Here is a 25,005-nt window from a genome sequence, read left to right as displayed (position 1 = left end):
GTGCAGGGGAACTCCCTTTATAAAACCACCAGATCTCACGAGACTTACTCACTACCATGAGAAGAGAAACACCCGCCCCCGTGATTCAATTATCTCCTCCTGGCCCCACCCTTGACAACTGGGGATTATTACAATTTAAGGTGAGATTTGGGTGGGAACACAGTCAAACCATATCAAGCAGGCACTGTGTACAGAGAAAGAGAGCTTTTGGAATCAGTGTAAAAAATCCCCACATCCCCCTTCATTTGTGTATTTTTAAACAAGTGGATCTTCCCAACAAGGCAACAAAAACTTTATGCAAAAGGCAGGGTCCACTTTGGTTCTTTAGATTAAATTCCTTTGGGCTGTATAGCCTAGATCCACTATCTTTTCCATCCTTGTGCAAAATTTTTTAACAAAAACATTCTTTTTTTCCAAATTGTGGCTCAGATATTTTGTAGCTTATTTCTGGGGCTACTAGAAAGAATACTGTTTCCTGAGATTGTGCCTCAGTTTCGTGTGCAACATGACTCATACTTCTGGCATACTAGTTGTTTCCAGTGACTTCCAACATGGGAGAATATGCTGGAATCCTTTTTGAGTATTGCAGCTGGAGTGGCTAAGCACGGGAATGGATGAGCTTTGACAGACTGAGTCTTGAGAATGTCAACTCTAGGAGAGCTGTAGTTAAGGAAAGGAAAGATGATTTTCTATGTCTAATATTCAAGAACTCAATCCATGCTGTGTTTTAGGTCCCTAGTCTAGATTCTAAGAAGAACCCTTGAGAGAATATGGAGTGTGCATGTAAATATCATTGTAAATAGATTTTGAGCAAAGTAATGCAGAGGTGCATCAGAATACACTATTATAAAATTTAGCCCACCCTTCATCAACACGATCACTCCTGCATTATTACTCGGATCTCCCAGAGTTCTGTAAATTGCCAAGGACCTGCTCTAATTTACCAACTGTGCTGTGTAATGCTACACCTCTCCCCAGGTCACAGAATTACGCACTGAGAATGTGGACCTGGTATTCACTCTCTCAGGCACCTGCTAATCCACCTGGGAAGTTTATAATCTACTTGATCCCTTAATTATTTTCTCCTGTTTATCTTCCCTGTGGTAGTTTGCTTAAACCAACAGAGAACACACAAACTAGAAAGAGGTTATAGTTTGTGGTCTAGGTTTCCTGTCACAGAATCCCACATTCATATTTTGAAAACATTTACATCATTTAGACGTTTCAGCACATAAGAATCTATCCTCTCTGCACTGTGTTACCTCTTCAATCTCTAGTATTCAAGATATAAGTGATAGATTGAGCTATTTCCCACATAAAGGACATTATCATTTTTTATTAGATTGTTTTGCTATTGTTTGAAATAAGTTTGCATTTACTGCACTATTATAACCATGAGGAGATGAATCGTTCTATAAATACAATATCATGGTTATTTATATGGCTAAAATAGCTAGATGACATGATTTAAAATACTGTTTTTAGACTGTAGTTGTTCATAGTTCTTAGATAATCAAATTTAAATATATTCTTCAATTGCCTTGTATTTTGGAAAGATCCACATAAAATATTTAGTAAAACAACTGGTTATGATAATGCTTATATCAGAGCAGAAAGGTAATATTAGAGCATAAAGATTAGCACCGCCTCCCCTGCCCCCCACCCCCCGCATCTTTGCCGTACCATCTTAAGTGTAAAATATGTTCTGTATGTTAGTCAGGAAAACTCCCTATACCAGTCCTCAGATTTTCCAAATGCAGTCAGTGGCTAGGGAATAAATAGCAAATTCTCAGCTGTGGGTTTTTCTGTCATATTTCTGAATAGTACTTAATGATATTTTTTCTTTTCCTCAAGAACTATTGTGCAGCATTCAGAGGTTAATAAGATATGGTTCTTCTTTTATGAAATCTATACTCTAAGTAATAAATAAGGTAAATACCAAGTAGCATTAATAAAAAGTTGAGAATAGGTAGGGCACTGTGGCTCACGCCTGTAAGTGGAGTGGGAGTGTGAGGTGGGAGTCTGAGGTGGGCGGATCACGAGGTCAGGAGTTCGAGACCAGCCTGGCCAACATAGCAAAACCCCACCTCTACTAAAAATACAAAACATTAGCTGGACGTAGTGGTGGGCACCTGTAATCCCAGCTACTTGGGAGGCTGAGGGAGGAGAATCGCATGAACCCGGGAGGTGGAGGTTGCAGTGGGCCGAGATCATGCCATTGCACTCCAGCCTGAGTGACAGAGCAAAATTTCGTCTCACAAAAAAAAAAAGAAAAAAAAAAAAAAGTTGGGAATAAAATAATGGCAAAAGGGAGATATAGGCCAAGTACTTGAGAAATCCAGGTGAGAGTGGGAGCAACCTAGAGGCTGATAGAAGAGTAGATGTGGGGGAAACCACCCTGATTTTGGTGGAATTCCAGCAAGCAGGCGTGGGGTAAAGCCATTCCAGAAAGCAAGAGCTGCGAACGTGGTGTCAACAGCATAGATGTGGAATAAGGCCCAAGGAAGTCAGACTTGCCTGAAACAAGCAGGTACTGGGGTCGGGTCGAACTCTCGACAGCCGCATGGTCACAAGAGCCTGGACTGATAGGGCCACAAGGTGGTGGAAAAGATCTGATAACTCTGACACCCACTCTAGAGCAGGCTTTGAGCTGAGTCCCGACGCACAGAGCATGGTGCTGCACTCAGAACTCACAGTCCAATAGGGGAAGTGCATAGGTAGGAAAAATTAGAATGCCATCTGCTAAATCCCAAACAAAACACAGTAGAAAACTAGGAGGCTGGGTGTTGTAAATACGCAGCACCAAAGGTAGGCTCTCGTATTGTAGGACAAACCTGAAGTAAGGGAGATCCTTGCCTCTTGTATGAATGGGCAGCTCTTCCTTTGGGGTTTGTGGAAGATGTGCACCTACGGTGGATTTGGACTGAGGTTTGAGGGACTACATTCGTGCCTACATGTGCCTACTACATGTGACACCGGCAGGCAAAACTGCGGAGGAAGCTTTAGGACGATGAGGGAAGAAGGTGGAAATGTGGTATATTCAGGAACTACATTGAGACAAGGAACAGATGGAAGATTACTGAAAGCCCCAAAGACAGTCCAAACATGGCCCTGGTTTGAGGTTTTCTTCAAACCAAATAGGTTTAAAAAAGCTGTCATTCACTAAGATGTGTGAAGCAGAGATTTGATCAAATGGATTTGTGGCAGAGGACTCGGGCCCGTGTTTGATGCTATCACGAACAGTACAGAGTGCTGTAGGCTCTGCAAGGCCAATACCTCCATGTTGAACGAATTCCACACACTGTGATACCATGCACATCTATGCATGGGCTAAGTCGGTCAGCATTGCCCCTAGAAATTGCACTTGGAGGGGAAAAAAAATAACACCTCATTTATCAATATCCAAATGTGTTTCTTTAGCATATGCAGATCTAGAGACTTAAATGTGTCTGTTGATGTGTACTGCTAATAATAGTTTTTCCTGCTTGTAAGTGAATCTGATCCACCTGACATTTTGTGACCATTTGTTAATACTCAAGAAAAGTTTGCAAATTGGCTTTGGAATCTACTTCCCAAATAACTCTGACTTTAGCCCAAAGACCGTGTTATTGCACAGAATGGATAGACTAAAGCATATTGTATTCTCCTACAGGCACGGGATATTTGTATGCATTTTATTTTCACCAATAAGTACCAATAATCACAAAGCAAATACTGAGGTTGAATATTTGGCTTATAGATTTTCTGAAAATGGATTCCATTCTAATCCCCGGACCAATATTTAGTATTTGTACTGCTACAGACCTGCACATTGAAGAGGTGACCTTCAAGTAGGATCCTCTAGGGGAAAAAGTGTGTATGTGGGAGACCTAGTGAGAGGGGAGAGATCCTGCGGTTCCAATGGAAGGATCTGATTCCTCCCCAAAGAATGCAGGGCTCCAGGTCTATCCTCTGTCATGGGAGACATTGTGGCCACATTCCCACTGGTATACCGGGTTTCTGCAGGAGAAGTGAAACAGTGGAACTTTATTACATTTCCAAATCAGGGAACCCATTTCTAAAATCACACAGGTCTAGGTACTTGTCGGAGACTCTCACCTGCTGTACTTGCATTTGAGGTGTTCACTCGTTGCATGTATTATGATGTTAAGGTAAATCTGCTAACGAGTACCTCAGGTATCTTCGAGGGTCCACCTTGTGTTAGTCACTCAGAAAGTCACCACTAACAATCAGTGTGGTGGTTTTAGGTTGCAAACCGCATGACTCCTTTCAGTATCAAAAGCAAGTGCTGCAAAAACAGTGCGGATAGCATAGCTAACAAAGCCAAATCCTGTCCACCAATAAGATTCCTCATCTAAAACACAGCTTGGTAGAACCGCATTCCAGAAAACATAGGTCACCCGGGGGGGCACGCTGGAGCTCTGAAAGAACCAGTTTCTGAATGTTCACTCTACTGGAAACAGACAGACAAAACAAGCTTTTGTTCTCTCAGCAAGGTTTTTTGTAACTTACACTAAAAGACCTGTGCGGTGGAATTGAGATGGAACTCTAGAAACAAAGGCTTTGAGAGGCTGTCCTTGCGGAGGCCCCTGCTCTCCTGTGTTAAACTCTGTAAACGGCAGGTGTGCGGCGTCCCCTGGTCTAAGTGTGGGCCACACTGTGTGGGTGTTAATGGAGTGAGTGGTTTCCCCTGTGTCTGTCCCTAACGAACCTCAGACTAAACTGACCTCACAGAGGGAATTCAGCCCCTTTCTGCCCTCCTGAGTGCTGTGGCACAAATGTAGTTTGCAGGCAAACCTTGACCAATCAAGAAACTGGGCCTTTCCTCCTTCTCGAGCCTCTTCTTCCTGACATTTTGTTTGCGACATACTCTATTTCTTTGCTATGAAAATGGACTCAATATTCCATCCATCTTGCTACCAGTCTCTGTGCTTTGTTCAAACGTTTGGTAGATTTTATTTCTTTCAAATCCAATTTTAGAGAAAGATTGTTAAAAAAAAAAACTCACCTTTTTTCTATTTGAGACATTTTAACCAAAATATAATAGCAGTTTATAAATACAAACAGTAACAAAACTTTCGTCAGACACAGAATAGAGTAGACTGAAAAACTAGTGATTTTCAAAGCTTAGGGTACGGAAACTCTTTGTAACGCAGGAAAGACGTCGAGATTCCTAGGACCCACCCAGTGTACTGCAGAGTCCATACATATAACACCTCAGTGGTTCTGAGGTTTCATGGTATTATTATTATTATTGTTTTTATTATTTTTTGAGACAGTCTTGCTCTGTCATCCAGGCTGGAATGCAGTGGTACAATCTCAGCTCACTGCAACTTCCGCCTCCCAGGTTCAAGCAATTCCTCTGCCTCAGCCTCCCAAGCAGCTGGGACTACAGGCATGTGCCACCTCGATTGGCTAATTTTTGTATTTTTAGTAGAGATGGGCTTTCACTATGTTGGCCAGGCTGGTCTTGAACTCCTGACCTCAGGTGATTCACCTACCTCAGCCCCTCAAAGTGCTGGGATTACAGGTGTGAGCCACTGCGCCTGGCCACAGTATTCTTATTCCAATGACATGTTTTGTAGTATAGTGCGGAAAACGGAGTCACCGGAGCAGACCATTGCATTCTTGGTTTTGTCACTGGTTCTCTCAACAGTTTTAAGCAGTTGGTGAATTACCCCGTCCACAGTCATACCTGTCCTCAGCATGGAGAAAATGAAGAATTAAAATGTAAAATTCGTAAAGTGTGGTAGTAATTGAATTGTTAATTCATGCTTGAGCTAAAAGAAAATGCAGCAATTCCATGAGGATATATTTACATTATCTATCTATATACGTTGGATTAAAAATCATATGAATTTGGCCGGGCACAGTGGCTCATGCCTGTAATCCCAGCACTTTGGGAGGCCAAGATCACGAGGTCAGGAGATCGAGACCATCCTGGCTAACAAGGTGAAACCCCGTCTCTACTAAAAACACAAAAATTAGCTGCTGGGCATGGTGGTGGGCACCTGCAGTCCCAGCTACTTGGGAGGCTAAGGCAGGAGAATGGCATGAACCCAGGAGGTGGAGCTTGCAGTGAGCCAAGATCATGTCACTGCACTCCAACCTGGGCAACAGAGCGAGACTGCCCAGTGGTGAGGTTATTCTATTTCTATTCATTTAAACAAGTACTCAGTGAGTGACTAATGTGTTAGAGACACTGCAGAGAAGCATGAACATATTACATTTCATTCTGATGAAAGAGAGAGAGGCTTTCTAGGTTTTGTGTAGATGACTCAAAACCAAGACTACATTAAGGATATTAAAATAAAAAGTAACTCACATACAAAGCATATAGAATAATACTATCATAGACTAATAGAATCTTAAATTTAAAATAGAGCTCAAAATTCATTAAGTTCAAATTCCTCCTAATGCAATTTTCCCTTCCTCAACATATTGACACGATATCATTGAGATTTGGGTTAAATAGTATTCTGTGAGTGAAATTGTGTGGTTATCCTCTAGTTGTAATAACCTACAATTGGTCTAAGATTTTGAATGTTTTAAAACAGAATTAACTGATGGCTGGGCAGTGAAAATAAGTGAAAACCAGATTGCTACCTCCTTGTTTCAAAATAGGAAGCCTCATTGAAGAAATAATTGTTCCATATTAGCAGCTTAGATACTAGGCAATCCTGCTGATACGTAACTTTTTTTTTCATCAGGCAAAGAGGTAAAATGCAATGTTTTTGAAGGACATCCTCTGTTTTCTTTAGGCATTTGGTGCCAATTCCTCAGAGAACTGAAATGACAATATGTCAGAGAGGAGTTGCTGTTGGGAATCTTTATTTACAATCCTGGCTGTCAGGCTTCCTGCCTGATTTCTAGAGTACACAGGTGCTTCCTTGACCATTACAAGTACTTGTTTGCCAGGTTCCCAAAGAAGACTGCAACTTCAAACTATATGTACTTATGAAAACTCAGTTTAGAAAAATAGTAAGGCTTCAAAGGAGTCATGTGTCTCTAAGTCAAGAATGAGGCCTGAACAGATTATCTAAAATGAGACGGGCTCTATTAAAATGCACCCCTCTTCACATCGCTGTTACCTTTGGTCCCAAGTCCCCTCCTCTTGGAGTAGTTCCAGGCTTCAGAATTAATCCCAAAAGGAATTGTTGGTGTCATTTTATTGTGTGTTTCTAGAAACTGGCTATTCTATGCCTCACCTCAGAAATGGCTGGGATCTCTTGTGCTGGGCTGATGGGCTCCTCTGGCTCTCACCAGTCCTCGTCTCCCTGTCTCTAGGATTGGAATGATGACTCCATCTCCCCCATGCACGACAGAGCATGTTATGCAAAGGACAGTGTCTGGAAAGGGGGAACCTTCAGAGCCAATGTCCTCTGTGCCTTTGGTAACACTTGCGGCTTCAGGGGGTCTCTCTTCAAAATATGGACAACATTCACCCTCATCCACCTTCTCTGCTTGTATCAAGTCTCATGTGTGGGAGTGATTGGGACAGATCCCCAGAACTGACTTATCGATCCGATTGACTGGAATACCTGCCAATGCACTAAAATTAGCCAAATCTAGCCTGGTTTTTTGTGATCTAATCTCTTCTACGAGTTGAGGCAGAGATCAGATTCTCTTCTCTCTCTTTCCTCTGCAATGTTACCTTGCTAATAATAAATTTGTTCTCCAAAATAGGAGAACACAATGTTTCTAAACTTTATCTTAAGCAGAAATACAGATTATGATTTTAAATTTCCCTAGAAGGGTATACTTAATCCCAAAGGAGTATGACAACAATTTTGCAATTTCTGAAATCTGGGTGTGCAGGAACTTGTGTGGAGCATCATTGGCTGTGTTCCCTGTTGGGGAAATAAGTGGGCAGGGAAAATCTCCACCTTGATATTCTGCATGGACCCCAGGCTTCTGTAGCTGTTTCCCTATGATAAGTTCCTTTCTATAACTTCAAAGATAAATATTGACTATTACTTTGAGAATAGGTGTACTCTCACTTTATTGCAAAATTCCTCTTAAACCAATTGTTTGTCTGATTTATTCTTTATTTTCCTGTGAATTAAGCAAAATAAATGTTGATGCAACTATAGGACAGTGACAAAGATGATTATTTAGGAACTCACAGCGAATGTTTTCCTCTTCTTGCGAATCCAAACCCCAGGTGTAACAGGTCCCGTTCATGTAAGTTACCCTAAAGCCTTTGTATTTTGTTGATTTAATAAGAATACCCTTTCCATATATGTGAGGAAGGGAGAGAGAGAACAGAAGAAGTTGGAGGAAAGAAGGAAAAGTGAGAGCAGTAAAGAGGCAGAAGGAGACGGAAGAGAAGGTAATAAAATGGTTAGTTGTGGTGGTTCACACCTGTCATGTCAGCCCTTTGGGAGGCTGAGGCAGGAGGATTGCTTAAGCTCAGGGATTGAAGACCAGCCTAAACAACATGATGAGACCCCGTCTCTACTACTACTGCTGCTGCTACTACTACTACTACTACTACTACTACTACTACTACTACTACTACTAGTACTGCTGATAATAATAATAAACTACTCGAGTATGGTGGCACGTACCTGTAGTCCCAACTCCTCAGGAGGCTCAAGCCAAAGGATGACTTGAACCCAAGAGTTTGAGGCTGCAGTGAGCCGTGATGATGCCACTGCATTCCAGCCTGGGTGACAAAGCAAGACCCTGTCTCAAAAAAAAAAAAAAAAGGTGGGAGGGAGTGGAATAATGTCAGAGGATCCTTCTCCATGTGGAAGCTCTGCTACTAAAGCTCTTTCAATGCCATGTTTGTCAATTGTTTTACTGTCTACATGGACATTCTGTCTCCCCTTAAGTAAAGACGCCTGCCCCGATCTTGCCCTTCTTCCTGTTCTTTCACTGTGCTCCTGGATAAGTCCTGCCACCTGTTAGTTTGAATCGTCAGCTGTGCATGCTCCTGTTTTCCCAAGCCCACACTAACTTCAGCACATCTGTCCCTCAAACTCTACACTTCTCTTTTCAACTGATTCTGGGCCATTTTTACCCAGACATCGGCTCACTCGTAACTCAGATTGTCGTAATTCAAGTTGAACTTATTCTCTGATCCCTTTCTTTCCACTTGGAATTTCACAGGTAATTTGATTTTTGATTTTCTAGTGTGTCAGATTAGAAGCCCTCCTCACCAATCTCCTAACTACCCATAATCAATACGTTAAGAAGCCCTGTTCATGCTAATTCCAAGAATTCCTTCTTTACTTTTTGCTTTGATTTGAAAATAGTATAACAAGGTAAATAACAGAATACAGGTAAGCAAAATAAGTGAAATGAATAGATGGGAAAATCACAACTAGGAAAATACAAACCATTTCATATTAGAAATATTACTTATTTTATCTACGATTTCTGAAAAAAAATGATAAAAAGAAGAAAAACTATTTAGAAGTATGCATATATATGTGAAGAGAAAGATTTCAATAAGTTATGCCTTTAATACTGTTATTGACTTGATAATAAAAGTAAGTTATGAAGGTACTACTTTTATAAATGACAAACACTCTAAATTTTAAAATTGGTTTTATGCTTTTAGCTGGCCACTGCGGTTCCCCAGACCCAATTGTGAATGGTCACATTAGTGGAGATGGTTTCAGTTACAGAGACACTGTGGTTTACCAGTGCAATCCTGGTTTCCGGCTGGTGGGAACTTCCGTGAGGATATGCCTGCAAGACCATAAGTGGTCTGGACAAACGCCTGTCTGTGTCCGTAAGTGCACTCTTTGTGGATGAATTCATCAGATGCTTCCTTTTGCCACAGTGTCTTTGGTTATTAGGTCACAATACACACCTGTTTAATCTTCACTGTGAAACAGAGCAGCAAACTTTCGGTTTTGCCTGTACGAAGAAAGAGAACGGGAGAGCTGTCATGTGCACGCTTTCCTTTCTTTGGATCTCCTTCCCATTTTCGTTCCTTCAAACTCCTTTTCCTGGCTCCACATTTAATTTGCTTATTAATTCATTTTCAATGGGTCCCTGGCTAAGTAGTGTCATGGATTCCTCCTCCCTGATATTATCACAGGATAAACTGGGTGGAGAGAAAAGCTGATTGCAGGAGGGTGGAGGTGCAGGGTCTGGGGTCTGCTGGGCAGCTTTGCAGTCTTAGAAACAGCGCCACTCCCTGCCTCATCCATGTTACGTGTATTTTTGTCATTGTTTCGTCAAGAATATAGGGAGTTTTCTAAGCATTCTTTCTTTTACTTGAAAGAGGTAAAACTGGCCAGGCACAGTGGCTCACGACTGTAATCCCAGCACTTTGGGAGGCCAAGGCGGGTGGATCACCTGAGGTCAGGAGTTCAAGACCACCACCCTGGCCAATATGGCAAAACCCCATTTGTACTAAAAATATAAAAATTAGCCTGGCATAGTGGCAGCACCTGTAATCTCAGCTACTAGGAGGGGCTGAGGCAGGAGAACTGCTTAAACCCTGGAGATGGAGGTTGCAGTGAGCAGAGATCGCGCCGCTGCCCCCCAGCCTGGGCGACAGAGCAAGACTCTGTTTTCCAAACAAAAAAAAAAAAAAGAAGGACGTAAAATTACATGTAATGAATGATCAACGTTGAACTACATAACTTCAGAGATAAATATTGACTATTTTTAGAGTAATATACTCTCACTTTATTGTCCAATTTCCCCTAAACCAATTGTTTTTCTAAAATATTGTGTATTTTCCTTTGAATTAGACAAAAGAAATGTTAATAAAACAGTGACAAGGATTATATGTAACAGTGCTGTGAAAATGTACAAAGTTCAAGGGTTAAAGCTTTACTTAGAGGAAAAAACATTGTTGACAAGATAAATGGGGAAGAAAACACCAGTTTTATGACTGTAGTGTGTTTCTTTTGAAAGGGCGAATGATGGATATCTCTCCCTGATCTGTCTTGCTGTTATCTGGGTCATGACATAATGACAGTTCCCTGCATTTCAAAGGATCATACGACAGAGATTCTCAACAAAATAGGACCTGAGTGTGCTTAGTTATTTTGCTAATTTCATGATGTGTAAATTGATATTGCAATAATTTATACATGGACAATTTAAAGTATCAAACAAATCCCCATACTGTCTCAAAAGGAGGGCTTCGCAAACTCAGCTGGTGTGTATGGAGAAAATATTCAAAACTCATGATTAATACAAGAATTTTTAGCATCTCTTGTTTTTCACTGCTTCATTTTTAAAGCATTTGGTATTCTGTCATGATTCAAGAGAGAAGTAATAATTATGATGATGAAGAAAGTGCATTTGGCAGGTGTTTGTTATTTTCCACAATTATATTAAAAGCCTGTAGGGTCAGCCTGTGGTTCTAGCTCCCAATATTCCCTTCCGAATATAAATGCCATCTGTAAACTGCCTGATTAGTGGAAAACCTTCAGTCCATGCAGTTAGCATGCCTGCATGTTTTTTAGTAAATGATCCCAAGTGAAGGTGATGACCTGTTCGATATTTAACAATGGCGTTGACCTGTCTCTCTACAGCCATCACATGTGGTCACCCTGGAAACCCTGCCCACGGATTCACTAATGGCAGCGAGTTCAACCTGAATGACGTCGTGAATTTCACCTGTAACACGGGCTATTTGCTGCAGGGCGCGTCTCGAGCCCAGTGTCGGAGCAACGGCCAGTGGAGTAGCCCTCTGCCCACGTGTCGAGGTAGGAAAAGCATCCAGGAATGAGCCCTTTGCTCTGGGAGTGTTGTAGGCTGCCCAGTAACACCAAAGAGGCTGTCTCCATGAATCCAGGGCGATGTGTAAAGAGTTCTGCAAACTCTCACCATTCAGGTGTGAAAGCATTTCCGAGAGTAAGCACCAAGCTCTCCGTGGCTTTCTCCTGTCTGTGGCCAGATGTTCAATCACGAAAATCTGGAATTCTCTCCTTTAAAGATAACTCATCTTCCATTCCTCTTTTTATTCATTCCTTTACACGTTTATTTCTACCCTGGATAGTTAGCACTGGGAGGGCCGTTATGCTTCTAATTTTATGAATGTCTTTACGAAGCTCTTACTGTTTTTAATTTTCAGTTACTTATTTTTTGATTCATTTCTTTAAACATAGTCACAGAGACCTGGGCTAAATCTGAGCTTCCAAGAAAATTCTGTTCTGTCTTTTTTGCCTTTGTAGATGTTTGAGCTCATAACATTTAAGATTTCATTTCAATTACTTTCCATTAAACATCTCTCTTACTGATGGTGCCTTGTACTTTAGTGTGTGAAGGGCAAGTTTTTTTTTATGGTAGTAAGATGAAATTAAAGCCAGGAACGTATCAATGTCTCTTTCTCTGACGAGAACCTCTCTTACCTTAGGGCTCCCACAGGAGCTATCTTCAAATAAGCTGATAGCAGAGTGGGAACCCAAGTCATTTAAAAAATGATTAGAAGTTGTATAGAAGTTGGCTACTCAACTGCAGAGTTCTGGCTCAGGTCTAACTTGGAGGGCTTGGTGTAAACTCAGAGGCTAAGCAAAGACTCCTAGCTCTATTTTCCCCTAAATTCTAGTGCTGTCAGGATCAGAATGTTTGGGATTTGACCAACACATGAATAAAACACAGTTCACTCAATTGACCACAGGGCAAAATGCAAAGGAAACCAGGGTTGGAGGTAAAGCCAGTGTCCCTGCCTCTGCTGAGGCCCAGCCCCTGACCAGACGAGGGAATCACCCCCCTTAGAGAGCCCAGGGACATTGGTCAGTCCAGATGCACACGGGTGAGCTTTCATTTTATCCAAACATGGTCTCCCTCAAAAAATAAAAACCAAGAGAGGAACGTGGTTACCGATGTCACCTGAACTACAACTTTTCTTCTTCTTTCATTATATTTGTGTTTGTTTTTCCTTTAATAATTACATGGAGGCCGAGCGCGGTGGCTCACGCCTGTAATCCCAGCACTTTGGGAGGCTGAGGTTGGTGGATCATGAGGTCAGGAGATCGAGACCATCCTGGCTAATACAGTGAAACCCTGTGTCTACTAAAAATACAAAAAATTAGCCGGGCATGGTGGCGGCACCTGTAGTCCCAGCTACTCGGGAGGCTGAGGCAGGAGAATGGCGTGAACCCGGGAGGTGGAGCTTGCAGTGAGCCAAGATCGTGCCACTGCACTCCAGCCTGGGGGACAGAGCAAGACTCCGTCTCAAAAAAAAAAAATAATAATAATATTATTATTATTATTATTATTATTACATGGGAAATATCTGATGTGCAGAATTAGGGTTGAAATGATCTCTTTCGCTTTAGTTTCACAATCACAAGGAATAAGAGGAATAAGAGGAAATGCAAAACACTGCTGTGTTCTCATTCTAGCATAATTCAACCTTTTTGGCAGTTGAACTCTTATGACTGGCAACTGTGCAGTGGTGTTTTAGGAAGTATGGAACAGGGCCTAGCAAAATAGGCTCTGAAGCTCAAGAGAGCCAGCAGTGACTCTGTGTGGAGGCCACAGGACTCCACAGGGAGCAGAGCTGAGTTTACTGCCTAGGCCTGATACTTCCAGAGTCAAACATGCCCCACTCCGCCCTCAGCTTCTCACAGTCGTGTGTGTGTCTTTTAGCAACGTGCTTCATTTCTTTACTTAGTAACGTCATTATCTCAGTGAAATTCTAACATTGGAGATCTTGTGGGTCATCATCCTGATAAGAAGCTGATTTCCTTTGTAATCCCTCATTTTTAAAAATATTTGAGCTCAAATATGTTAACATTGCGTTTTAAGATGGTAAGTTATTAAATTACATGTTTATATGGAATATGTAAATTACATCATATGTTCAGCGTGTTATTTTTCTTAGGATAAAATGTCATCAATTCTTTTTTTCCCATTAAAGTCCTCCTTTTCTCTGTTGAATGAGTAAATACATTCATAATAAAATGTTTCATTTGGAGATAATTATAGATTACCAGGCAGGCATTAGTTATAATACAGAGAGGTCCTTTTTATCCTCTACCCACTTTCACCCAGTGGTAGAATCTTGCAAACTTAGAGGACATTAGAACAACCAGCATATGGACATTATGTGGTCAAGATGGGGAATGTCCATTGTCACAAGAATCCCCCTTGCTCCCCTTATAAACACACCCACACATCCCAACCTCATTCTTACTTCCTGGCATCCACTAACCTGCTCTCCACTAACCTGACCTTCTCCCTTCAAGAATGTTCTATAAAAGAGTGCAATCAGGTGGTGTGCAGCCTTCTGAGAAGGACCCTTTCATTCAACATAATTCTCCGGAGATTCATCCAAGTTGTGGCCTATGTCAATAATTCAGTCCCTTTTTTCGGTGGAGTAGAATTTCATGGTACAGATGTAACAGTTTGTTTCACCATTTACCCACTGAAGGACGTCTGGGTTGATTCCAGACTTCACTGTCACAAACAATGCTGCTATGAGCTGTTATGAACAGGATTTTGTGTGGTTATAAGTTTTCATTTCTCTAGGAAAAATGCCCAAGAGTATAAATGGTACTGGGACATATGGTGTTTGTAAGTTTGGTTTTATAAGAAACTGCCAAGCATTTTTCCAACATGGCGGTACTGTCTGTCATCCCTACCGACCATGTGTGGGTGATGAAGTTTCTCCACGTCCTCTCCAGCATTCGGTGCGGTCCCTCTGTCTTATTTTAGCTTTCTTGATAGATGTGTGGTGACAGCTTTCTGTGGTGTTCACTTGCTGTTTCCTGAAGGCTAACGATGAGAGTACCTTGTCTGGTGATTATCTCCATCTGTACCGTGAAATGTCTGTTCATGCCTTTTGCTCACGTCCTAATGGAGTAGTTTGGATTTTTTTGTTTGTTTTTTAAGATTGAGTTTCAAGAGTTCTTTATTCTATGTAATAGTCGTTTGTCAGGTATATGATTGGCAAAATTCTTCCCAGTCTCTCGTTTGACTTTTCTCCTCTTCACAGGGTCCTTCGAGCAGCAGAAGTTTTAAATTTATCATCTTTTCTTTTTATGGGTCATGGTATTGATGTCAAGTCTAAGAATTCTGCCAACACCTAGATCTTGATGTGTTCCTCTATTTTTTCTATCACTTTGCCTTTGATATATTTTGAAGTCTATGATCCATTTTGTGTTAATTTCTGTATAAAGTCTGAGATTTAAATAGCATTTCACTGTTCTTTTTTTAACCTATGGATATTCAAGAGATATTGGTTTTAAATAATTAAAAAGAAACATTATCAGGAAGGGCTTCTATATTTCTAACCCAAAGTAAAAAAAATTAAAAATTGAATGATAAAGGTGTCTATAAATAATTTTCTGAATTAGATTTTTTAATTAATTGACCCTATAAAAACTTTGCTGTGTGTTTCTGTGTAGCTGTACCCACTTTCCATATAAAGATAAAATGTTGATGGCTTTAATTTCTACATTTGCCACACATGAGTTATTTTTCATAAAAGTTTTCGTCTTTTAGTCAAAAAGTATCCATTTTCCTCTGTGAAACATGGCAGTGGTATCCTGTGAGTGGGCACGACGGCATGTGGGGAACTGGTGCTCGTTTGGGGAATTTTCCACGGCCCCGGCTGGGTTGTCAGCATGACGTCAGCACCTGTGTCCTCACCACAAGAGCAACAACAGCAGATGCAAACTTCTGTGTGTGGGGAAAGAATCCAACTTTCACAAGAAATATTACTCTGAAAATTCTCATCCATCAGTTCCCTTTAATTTTATGCCTAGCAGAATGACCCAGAATGACTGTCAGCAGTCAGTACTCACGAGCTCAACTTCTTAGGCTGCTTCTTTTGTTGTATGAATGCTGTGTTCTTTCTTTTCTTTTCTTTTCTCTTCTCTTCCTTTCTCTTCCTTTCCCTTCCTTCCTTCCTTCCTTCCCTTCCCTCCCTCCCTCCCTCCCTTCCTTCCTTCTTTTTTTCTTTCTCTTTTGAGATGGAGTTTCCTCTGTTGCCCAGGCTGGAGTGCAATGGCACCATCTCAGCTCACTGCACCTTCCACCTCCAGGGTTCAAGTGATTCTCCTGCCTCAGGCTCTCAAGTAGCTGGGATTATGCCACCATGCCCAACTATTTTTTTTTTTTTTAATTTAGTGCAGATGGGGTTTCACCATGTTGGTCAGGCTGGTCTTGAACTCCTGACCTCAGGTGATCCATCCACCTAGGCCTCCCAAAGTGCTGAGATTACAGGCATGAGCCACTGCACCCAGCCTGTTTCCTTACTTTCAAAACCACCGTTGATGATAACGTCACGAGCCTTGTCTGCTTTCTTCAGTGCAGGGGAGTAACTCTGGGCCAGCGTGAGGCTGTAAAGGCTGAGATGGGAGCTGTCTTCATTGTGGCACACAGTCCACCTCCTAAAACTTTATCCACACTCATCTTTTAAAACATTAAAAACAAAACCAAAAGCTTCCCTTTGTATTTTACACTAGAGAATTGGATCTGTACGTCCCAGGAGACCTTTGAGTGCTTCCTTCATTTTAATGAAAATTCCGCTTTATTCTTGCTTTTGATGAAAAAAAGATGGATCCTTCTCTTCAAGTAATTGGAAGCTGACTTCCTAAAAAATATTTTTAAAGTATATGCAGTTGGCGTCTGGGAGACACTGAGACTTGGGCTGTGGTTTGCCCCGATGCTGCTCTTTTCTGACAGGATCAGGAAGGTGGTGCTGGACAGGGACAGACAGCAGCCCCTCTGCTGCAGTTAACAGGATACTGGCAATAAATGCATTGAAGAAGGAAAATATAACCTTATCTTCAACAAGGGGGATGATTTAGAAAACCCAGACAGGCAGTCCACACCCTTTTGTTGCTTCAAATTTTGGAAAAGTGTCTCCAATTTAAAGGACTTCACTAACTAGAAGTGGCCTCTCTACATTGTTTTTAGTTTTAAAACACACGTTAAAGTTCACATAAGTGTATACAAAGGGTATATACACTTCTAATGAGTAAAAAAATCTGCTTTGAGATTCACGAGTACTGGATGAAGCTCCAACACTTGATATTGGACAATCCTTTCTTTCAATGTTTATTTTATTCTTGGGATAAAATTCAGCCAGGCACAGTGACTCATGCTTTTAATTCCAGCACTTTGGGAGGTTGGGGCAGGCAGATCACTTGAGCCCAGGAGTTTGAGACCAGCCTGGGCAGCATAGTAAAACCCAGTCTCTGCAAAAAATACAAGACTTGGCCAGGTGTGGTGGTATATGCCTGTAGTTCCAGCTAGTCAGGAGGCTGAGAAGGGAGGATCCCTTGAGCCTGGGAGATTGAGGCTACAGTGAGCCAAGACATGGCATTTCCAGCCTGGGCAACAGAGCAAGACCCCATCTCAAAGGAAAATCAGATAGTATCAAACTAGACCTAGTTTGTTGGGCATGGTGGCTCACGCCTATAGTCCCAGCATTTTGGGAGGCCGAGGCGGGCAGATCATGAGGTCAGAAGTTCAAGACCAGCCCAACCAACATAGTGAAACCTCATCTCTACTAAAAATACAAAAAATTAGCTGGGCATGGTGGTGCGCACCCGTAATCCCAGCTACTCGGGAACTCGGGAGGCCGAGGCAGAAGAATTACTTGAATCTGGAAGGTGGAGATTACAGTGAGCTGAGATCACACCATTGCACTCCAGCCTGGCTGACAGAGTGAGACTCCATTAAAAAAAAAAAAAAAAAACTTGACCTAGTTAACCATTCTAAAGTGTACAGTTCAGGGGCACTTTCGCCATGACCATGTTGTGTAACCGTCACCTCTGTCTAATTCCCAGATGTTTCATCACCCCAAAAGGAAACCCTAAGCCCATAAGCAGTCCCCATTTCCCTCCCCTTCCACCTCCCATCAATAGTGCCTGCTATCCAGCTCCATGGGTTTGCCCATTATGAATGTTTCTTATAAATGAAATCATTGAATCTAAGGTCTTTTGTGCCTGGCGTCTTTCACTTAGCATAGTACTTTTGAGGTTCATCCATGTTGTACATGTATGAGCATTTCATTCATTTTGATGGTTTTTTTTTTTTGAGATGGGGTCACACTGTGTCATCCAGGCTGGAGTGCAGTGGTGCGATCTTGGCTCACTGCAGCTTCTGCCTCTCAGGTTCAAGTGATTCTCCTTCCTCAGCCTTCCGAGTAGCTGGGACTACAGGCGAGAACCCCCATGCCCAGCTAATTTTTGTATTTTTAGTAGCAACGGGGATTTGCCATGTTGGTTAGGCTGGTCTCGAACTCTTGACCTCAAGTGATCTGCCTGCCTTGGCCTCCCAAAGTGCTGGGATTAAAGGTGTGAGCCACTACACCCAGACCATTTTTATGGTTTAAATAAGATTTTATTAACCCCTCTTACTTCACTTTCATTCATTTAGTTTCATCAATGACATGCTTGGACTGGACTTATTAAGAGTGTGGTGTGTTTGTGTGCATGTGTGTGTGGGCGTGTGTGTGTGTGTGTATGCATACGTACTATTCATGCATGTGTTTCTTTTAAATCATGTGAATGTAATTAAATATTGAAAGAATGGATACACACACAAAAATTTGAACAAAATGGTTGTTTCTCATATGGAATATTTAAATTTGTTACACTTACACTGATTTAACATATTTTTAAGCATCTATACTTGACAGTAGAGTAGGAAATAACTTCAGGTTTTCATTGTGTAGTCATCTTCTTAAATGAAATTTCCTGTGACTTTTGTACTCACTGCCTCTTTTTAATAGGTAGAATTTATTAAAAACACTTAGCACCATTTTCCCTCTGTGAGTTTTCATGACTACTGAAGTTCTCAGATGGGAAATACAGCCATGGACCAAATGCTATTTATGTATTTAAACACAGGAGTACTCTTTTCTCCAACATCTATTACTTTCACAACATTTGAATACTTCAGTGACTCATATTCACTCACACTTTTGCTTTTTCTAACAAAAAGGTATGTTTCATTAATCAATTAATTATCAAGTTTTACTTTCAAAAATGTTTGCTCATAAGGAAAGAGCAATTTTGAACCATGTCTATTGTTAAAAAAATTTAAATTCCAGGTTGTTTTTGAAAGAAATGTTTTCTCTTCTCTAAGATTTTTCAAAAGTCTTAGGATAAGGCCATATCTGTGTTTAGAAAATGATTCTGGTTTCATTTTGATGACTATAAACTTCTGTACGTTTTATTATTTCCAATTAACTCATTGATTGCATTGCCAAAAAAAACTCCAACAGTGACAGTTTCATTCGTAGATGTATATTTAGTATGTCTGAATTCTTACCCTGTTACAGAAATTTAAATAATTTATATACCCTAAAAGCTCTAAATTTATCAGTGTGCCATGTGTATTAAGAACTATTTTAGCATTGCGATTTTAAATGGAAGAAAATTGAGTGTCCTAATGTAGTTTGTATATAAAGTAGTAAGTACCCTTAATGCCACACCCTAGAAATAATTGGCCTGTTGAAGGACAAGACGTTAGGAAAATCACCTTTTAGATGACGCATGTTGTATAAGGTTTTGCTGCCAAAAGATGTGAGCTCAAGTTTATCTGAACTGGTATATCTGCAGTAGCAGTCAACTGCTATTGCTAAGATACCACATGGAAAGCAATCTACAACTGAAGGGAAAAGATCGCGTTAAAATATGGGAAAGGCGGTGGATAAAGACCCCAGCAGTTCTGTGCTTCCCAGGGACGATGCCTCTGACCAATGAGCTCACCTAACAGATGCGAAGTTTCAAAGTATCTCATTTGCTCAATACCTTGCACAGCTCTGGACCAATGTGCTATAGGTGAATATGTGGGGATTAGCATCGCTTTTCTCTCTTCCAGAGTAGAGAGCATCTTGCATTCATAACAAAATCCTCAAAGCTCCTTTGTTCTCACTCTCCCCAGAAAGCAGGCGTCTACTGTGTCTTATTTAGGAGCGATGAGGAATGGAATGGCTCACAGAGGTGTCCCCAGTTTTTTGTTCAAAACCTCCTGCTTTCCCCGATAATGTGGGTGTTCTGGTCAGCTTGAAAATTAGCAAGTCGATCTTATCATCTATATAATATTATTATATAATAATGCGTTCAGAGAGAGAGTCTTACTTGTAAAGTCAGAGGCCATGGAAAATGGGGAATGGGTTTAGGAGATGTCCTGAAATGTATCAACCGATGCTGAATGAAATCTTGTCCCACTGTCTCTAGCACCAGGAGGCTTTGCTATACATGAAGTATTTATTGCACACTCTGGTAAATATGGCTGAAACAATCACGTTAACTCATTCAGCTCTCAGAGGAAAACATGAAATCCGCACATCTACAAGAAACTGTGAGGACCGGAATGGTGATGGGAAGACAGATATTAGTGTCAGCCTTTTGCTCATGCAGCTGCAAGGACTTAAGGAAAGATTCAACAGTTTTAATCAAACTCTTTTCTCCTCCTTGTGTGACAGAAAAAAATTGCATGACTGACGGAACGATTGAGAATGAATGCCCACAAATATTGTCCCAGTTACCTCCACACAGGGGGACAGCACAATTATGTCTTGAGGTCTTAGGTGTATCAGAACGTTCTGTATCCATCTCCCTAGAGCCTTCTAGGCCATGTAATGCAGCATTTGTTAAGCGCCTACCATATCCCAAATGATGTGCTAGACACTGTCAATGCAATTCGTATCTTTAAGTAGATAACTATGCAGACGACCAGAGGAGTTTGCTAGCTAGGAAGACTCACCCAATCTGCCGTGGCATCTGTCCATTTGACACAAAACATATTCTTGCAGAACGAGAGATTAACTGAACTCGAAAGAGTGGGCTTTTAAGTATCAAAAGCTTTTTTTTGTATCTAGGTTCCACTTTCTTCTAATTTATCCCAAGGAATAGTAGAAGAAATTAAACACCTCGCATTTATTGATCATTCTCAGTGTTCCAGACACTGTCTCTGGTCCACTAGATACCGTGTCTGTTGCACAGCTTAAGCAAATTTGATGATGCATTTTAAACTCTTCAGGATTAATGTAGCCTTTATGTTTTAAACTTCCTGCCTTTTCCTAGAAAAATGGAAACAAAGTTAATTTTAAAATGGAAACAAACTTAATTTTAAAACTTAGTCTTTAAAATTTTTCAAATATATCTGACGAAGCAGGGGATGGAGGAGGAGGTTAATGGACCGTCACTGGCATGTCAGGTTGGTTAGAAGTCCCAGATCATCGCTAGCAGTCTGCCTGCTCTAGTTTTTCATTATTCCATATTGTTTTGTTTTGTTTTATTTCTGAACTAAGATACAATCTAGTACACAGAATTTATACGCATATTATTAAAACCGGAAAAACAATATTTCAAAGAGGACAGGCTCATAAAGATGATGAAGCTTCAGGAAGAAATGGCATAAAACTCAAAAACCTTAAGTAAAAAAAATAGCTGAACAAAATTGCCAGGGATTCTTGCTGTTTACTGCAATATGGTCTGATTCTGACTGTGTATGCTTTTTAAAATACTCTCACAAGAGTTGTAGGGTGTTGTGTCTCATGTAAGCATGCTGTTGTCTGTGCATTCTTTTCCCAATTACTACCTAAGATTCTCAAGTGTGTAATCTGGAGAAGTCATTGAGTGTGGCCTTGGTGCAGCACTTAGTTAGTTAATGGCACAAAACAGAAACCCCACCCCAAATTCTGAAACAGAGCCCCAGGTAAATCTGTGCTACTATACGGCAGAATTAGATATAGATTTCTACAATGTCTACCTCACCCTGGGTAGCCTGCTTATTCTCAGGTTCAACCCTGCACAGGATGAAGCTCTATCCAGCCCTGCAGTGCTTGTGATAAATTAAAAAGCTCGGATTTAGGAGACTAAAGAAAATTCATTCTACTCAGCCCAGTAACACTATCTTTGCAAATAAGATTAAAAAAATAAATAAAAGAAGGTATCCCTTTTATTAGTAGTAGTATCTTTCTGGAAGAAATAATTTATACAGTTGAAGATGTCGTAAGAAGGAATGAAAACAAGCATCTTCAGGTTTATTTTGAGAATCACATTTTCCTGCTCAACTGGAGGCCCATGTTTCTCTAGAGGAGCTTTCTTGGAATCTTTGTCCGCTATTCTAAAACATGTATCACTATGCCTAAGAGTCGAGCCAGTTCAGTGAGGGACCAATTAGATTTACCAGGTCTCACATTGTTTCAGAATGATTCACATAATGTTTCCTTGCTTTGTCTAATAATTTGTATTGTATGCAAACATTAAATATTATTTTTTCTTTTCTTGTCATAATTTTGTAGGATTGGGTGTTTAGACACATGTAAAACCTGTGTCCCAATATGCTTATGTACATGAGCATAAAGAAAATTAAGAAAATATGGGGTTAGTGAATGTTCTGTTAGGATAGAGGAATCAAAAAGGAAACAACCACAAAAACTTTACTAAAGAATCATTATGGGTATAGTTGTACTAAAGTGTTAATGAAAAATTGGATATAATAACGTATTCTCAAAATGTTAAAAGAGTAAAATTTTAAAATTAAAGGAAATGTAAGCTAATGTTAAAAGAGCTAAAATAGCTATTTTAATAACTGGGGAAAATAGGTTTTAGGAAAAATAGCTAACTCATGCAGGGCTTAATAGCTAGGTGATGGGTTGACAGGTGCAGCCAACCCCCATGGCACACATTTACCTATGGAACAAGCCTGCACATCCTGCACATGTATGGCAGAACTTAAATGAACCAGTTGCAGTGATGTGACTTCACAAAGCTCCTCTTGGGCTTTAGGAAGTGGATAGGAAGGAGCTTGCCAAGAGCAGGAGGCTGGTGTGAGCCCAGGGACCCTGAGGCGCCAGTCTCCCCGAAGCTGCCCTTATGCGCGCTGCTGGCAGGGTGTGTCCCCTGGCACAGACAGAGACGGTGATGAACCCTCATCACTCTTGTGCTTTGGGAAGACCCCTCTCATGGGGGCTTTCATCCTCCGATTTTATGTTAACTTAAAAGTCAAGTGCTCATTTCTCATAATGCAGTGTATATTCCTTACAGCAAAATTTGTGAGTTATATCCGAAAAGAAGAAGTACTGTATCAATCATCTTTCAAACTAGTAGTGAATAAGTTTTGATTTTTAGAAAAGGTATTGTATATTTTATTGCATTCTATATATTTCTTACATATATAGAAATATACTTTATATATTTCTTATGTAAATATATTTATGTATGTATTTCTTATACATAAATATATTTCTATGTTTCTTATATATTTATATGTTTCTTATTTATATATATTATACATACACACATAAGCTTACATATAATCTCTATGGACTATTTTTGTAACCTGCCTTTTTATGTAATTATATATCATGAAGAATTTTTCATGTCAAGAATTACCCTTATTATAAAATGAATACCTCTTCAATTAAAATTTTAATACCTTGTAGAGTTAACATGCCTTTCTTCTTGACCTGCAAATGCTAAACGAGGCCCTTAATATAAGCTGTTTATTATTTTATCAGTAAGATATGATAGAAAAATACATCCAAGGCCTGGAAACAATATAGTTGGAGAGACCATTAAGAATTAGTTCTAACTTCGCCTTAGGGCTGAGTTAAAATCAGTTAAGAGGGAATTCACTTGCAAGAGTCTCTAACGTCAAGATTTAAATATCAGTATGCAGAGTACTTGCATATGCCATTTCCGTGTGTTATTAGGTTGGTGCAAAACTATTGCTGTGGCAAAAACCGCAATTACTTTTGCACCAAATGAATATTTCATGCAATCTTTTTCCTTTATATTAGGCATATTTTCTTTGGTAAAAAAATCAACTGGGGAAAACATTAATATCCGTGTAGGACTGAGAGGGAGTGTTGCTGAGTACAGAAAACACAGTCTTAGGGGTTGATCTGATATGTGTTGGCACCCATGCCACCTAGTCCTAGCTGCAGGTCTTAGAGTTAATGCTCGACTTCCTGGGAGAACAGCAGTTTCCTTTTATGAAGAATCAAGGAAGTGATGTAGCCACAGTGCCCTCTTCATAGGTTTCTGAGAGCTCCAGATAAACTGATGCTTGGCCAAGGGCCTGGCAGACAGTGAGTCCTCAATGAATCCCAATTTCCTCTTCGAAGTTTATATCATCGCAGGAAAGTCAGGCAATCAATTACAATTGTCAATTACCATCTATTATAACATATTTCTTTTATCACACCTAAAAGTCAAAACTATAGCTGTAACCTAGTTATCAGTTGTTGATAAAAGATAAAAATATGTAACTTTCATATATTTGAAAATAGTCATTTTTTAATTGTTGTTACTGTGTTTTCTCTGTGGCCAGCAATCTTGCTTAATTTAATTTTGGTTCATTCAGTTAGTGAACAAATCCAGAAATATTTATTGTATGCAATACACTGACTATTGCATAGTTATCTGTATTTTTGTCCTCTAAACTTTCTGTAATTTATTCTATTGAAAAGTTGTAAAAAAATCATATTATTGCATAATCATATTACAAAAAAATTTTTATGAGTGCTTTTAAAAAATGTGTTGAACTAATTTTTATGCCTTTTCCTGACTGCCCAAGAATTTACTTGGCTATTTTTATATTACAAAGCTTAGTTTCTTGTTTAGTATTTTCTCTTCATGATCAAGTTTTTAATACACTTTAAAAGACACTAAGAAAGAAGAAGGAAAAGGAATGAACACCAAAAAGAAACTTAAACAGGCTTTAAGTTTTTTAAAAAATATGAAAATATGGAGACAGTTTCCTCCCTCCCTCCCTTCCTTCCTTCCTCCCTTCCTCCATGAAGACAGTTTTCTCCCTCCCCCACCCCCTTCCTTTTCTCCTTCCATTTTCCCTTCACTTCCCTTCCCTTCCCTTCCTCTTCCCTCCCCTCCCTCTTCCCTCCCTTCCCCTTCCCTTCCGTTCCTTCTTTTCGATAATAATATGCTAAGAATATAGAAGGAGCAGTTCAGAAGCCACCAGGGTCTCCTGGAGCACATTTCTGGTTTCCTTGTAGACTAAATTGAAAGTACCAGACCCCTCCACCTATTGCCCCCACAGCTATTGTTAAGAGAAAGCAACTTCTTAGGGCCTTGCCTGATTTCCCACTGAGCT

General features: G+C 40.3%; 1 protein-coding gene and 1 long non-coding RNA gene across 6 annotated transcripts in view; one reads left to right on the top strand and one right to left on the bottom strand.

The window, feature by feature from the left end:
* The window catches only part of CSMD1 (CUB and Sushi multiple domains 1), a 2,034,404-nt gene that overhangs the window by 1,961,046 nt on the left and 48,353 nt on the right, over positions 1–25,005 (top strand). For all 5 annotated transcript variants that reach the window (XM_031669914.1, XM_031669913.1, XM_031669915.1 and 2 more), the window contains 2 exons: positions 9,569–9,742; positions 11,508–11,681. In XM_031669914.1, the coding sequence (XP_031525774.1) occupies positions 9,569–9,742; positions 11,508–11,681 (348 nt within the window). The remainder of the gene's footprint in view (positions 1–9,568; positions 9,743–11,507; positions 11,682–25,005) is intronic.
* Positions 9,707–25,005, bottom strand: part of LOC116276437 — a 50,548-nt gene continuing 35,249 nt past the window's right edge. The window contains exons 2-3 of the long non-coding RNA XR_004186002.1: positions 20,650–20,965; positions 9,707–9,870 (exon numbers count right to left, since the gene is read on the bottom strand). This is a non-coding gene — a long non-coding RNA (uncharacterized LOC116276437). The remainder of the gene's footprint in view (positions 9,871–20,649; positions 20,966–25,005) is intronic.

Source organism: Papio anubis, chromosome 8 (genome assembly GCF_008728515.1).
Source record: "Papio anubis isolate 15944 chromosome 8, Panubis1.0, whole genome shotgun sequence".
Lineage (NCBI taxonomy): Eukaryota > Metazoa > Chordata > Mammalia > Primates > Cercopithecidae > Papio > Papio anubis.
This window is presented reverse-complemented; position numbering and strand designations above follow the sequence as displayed.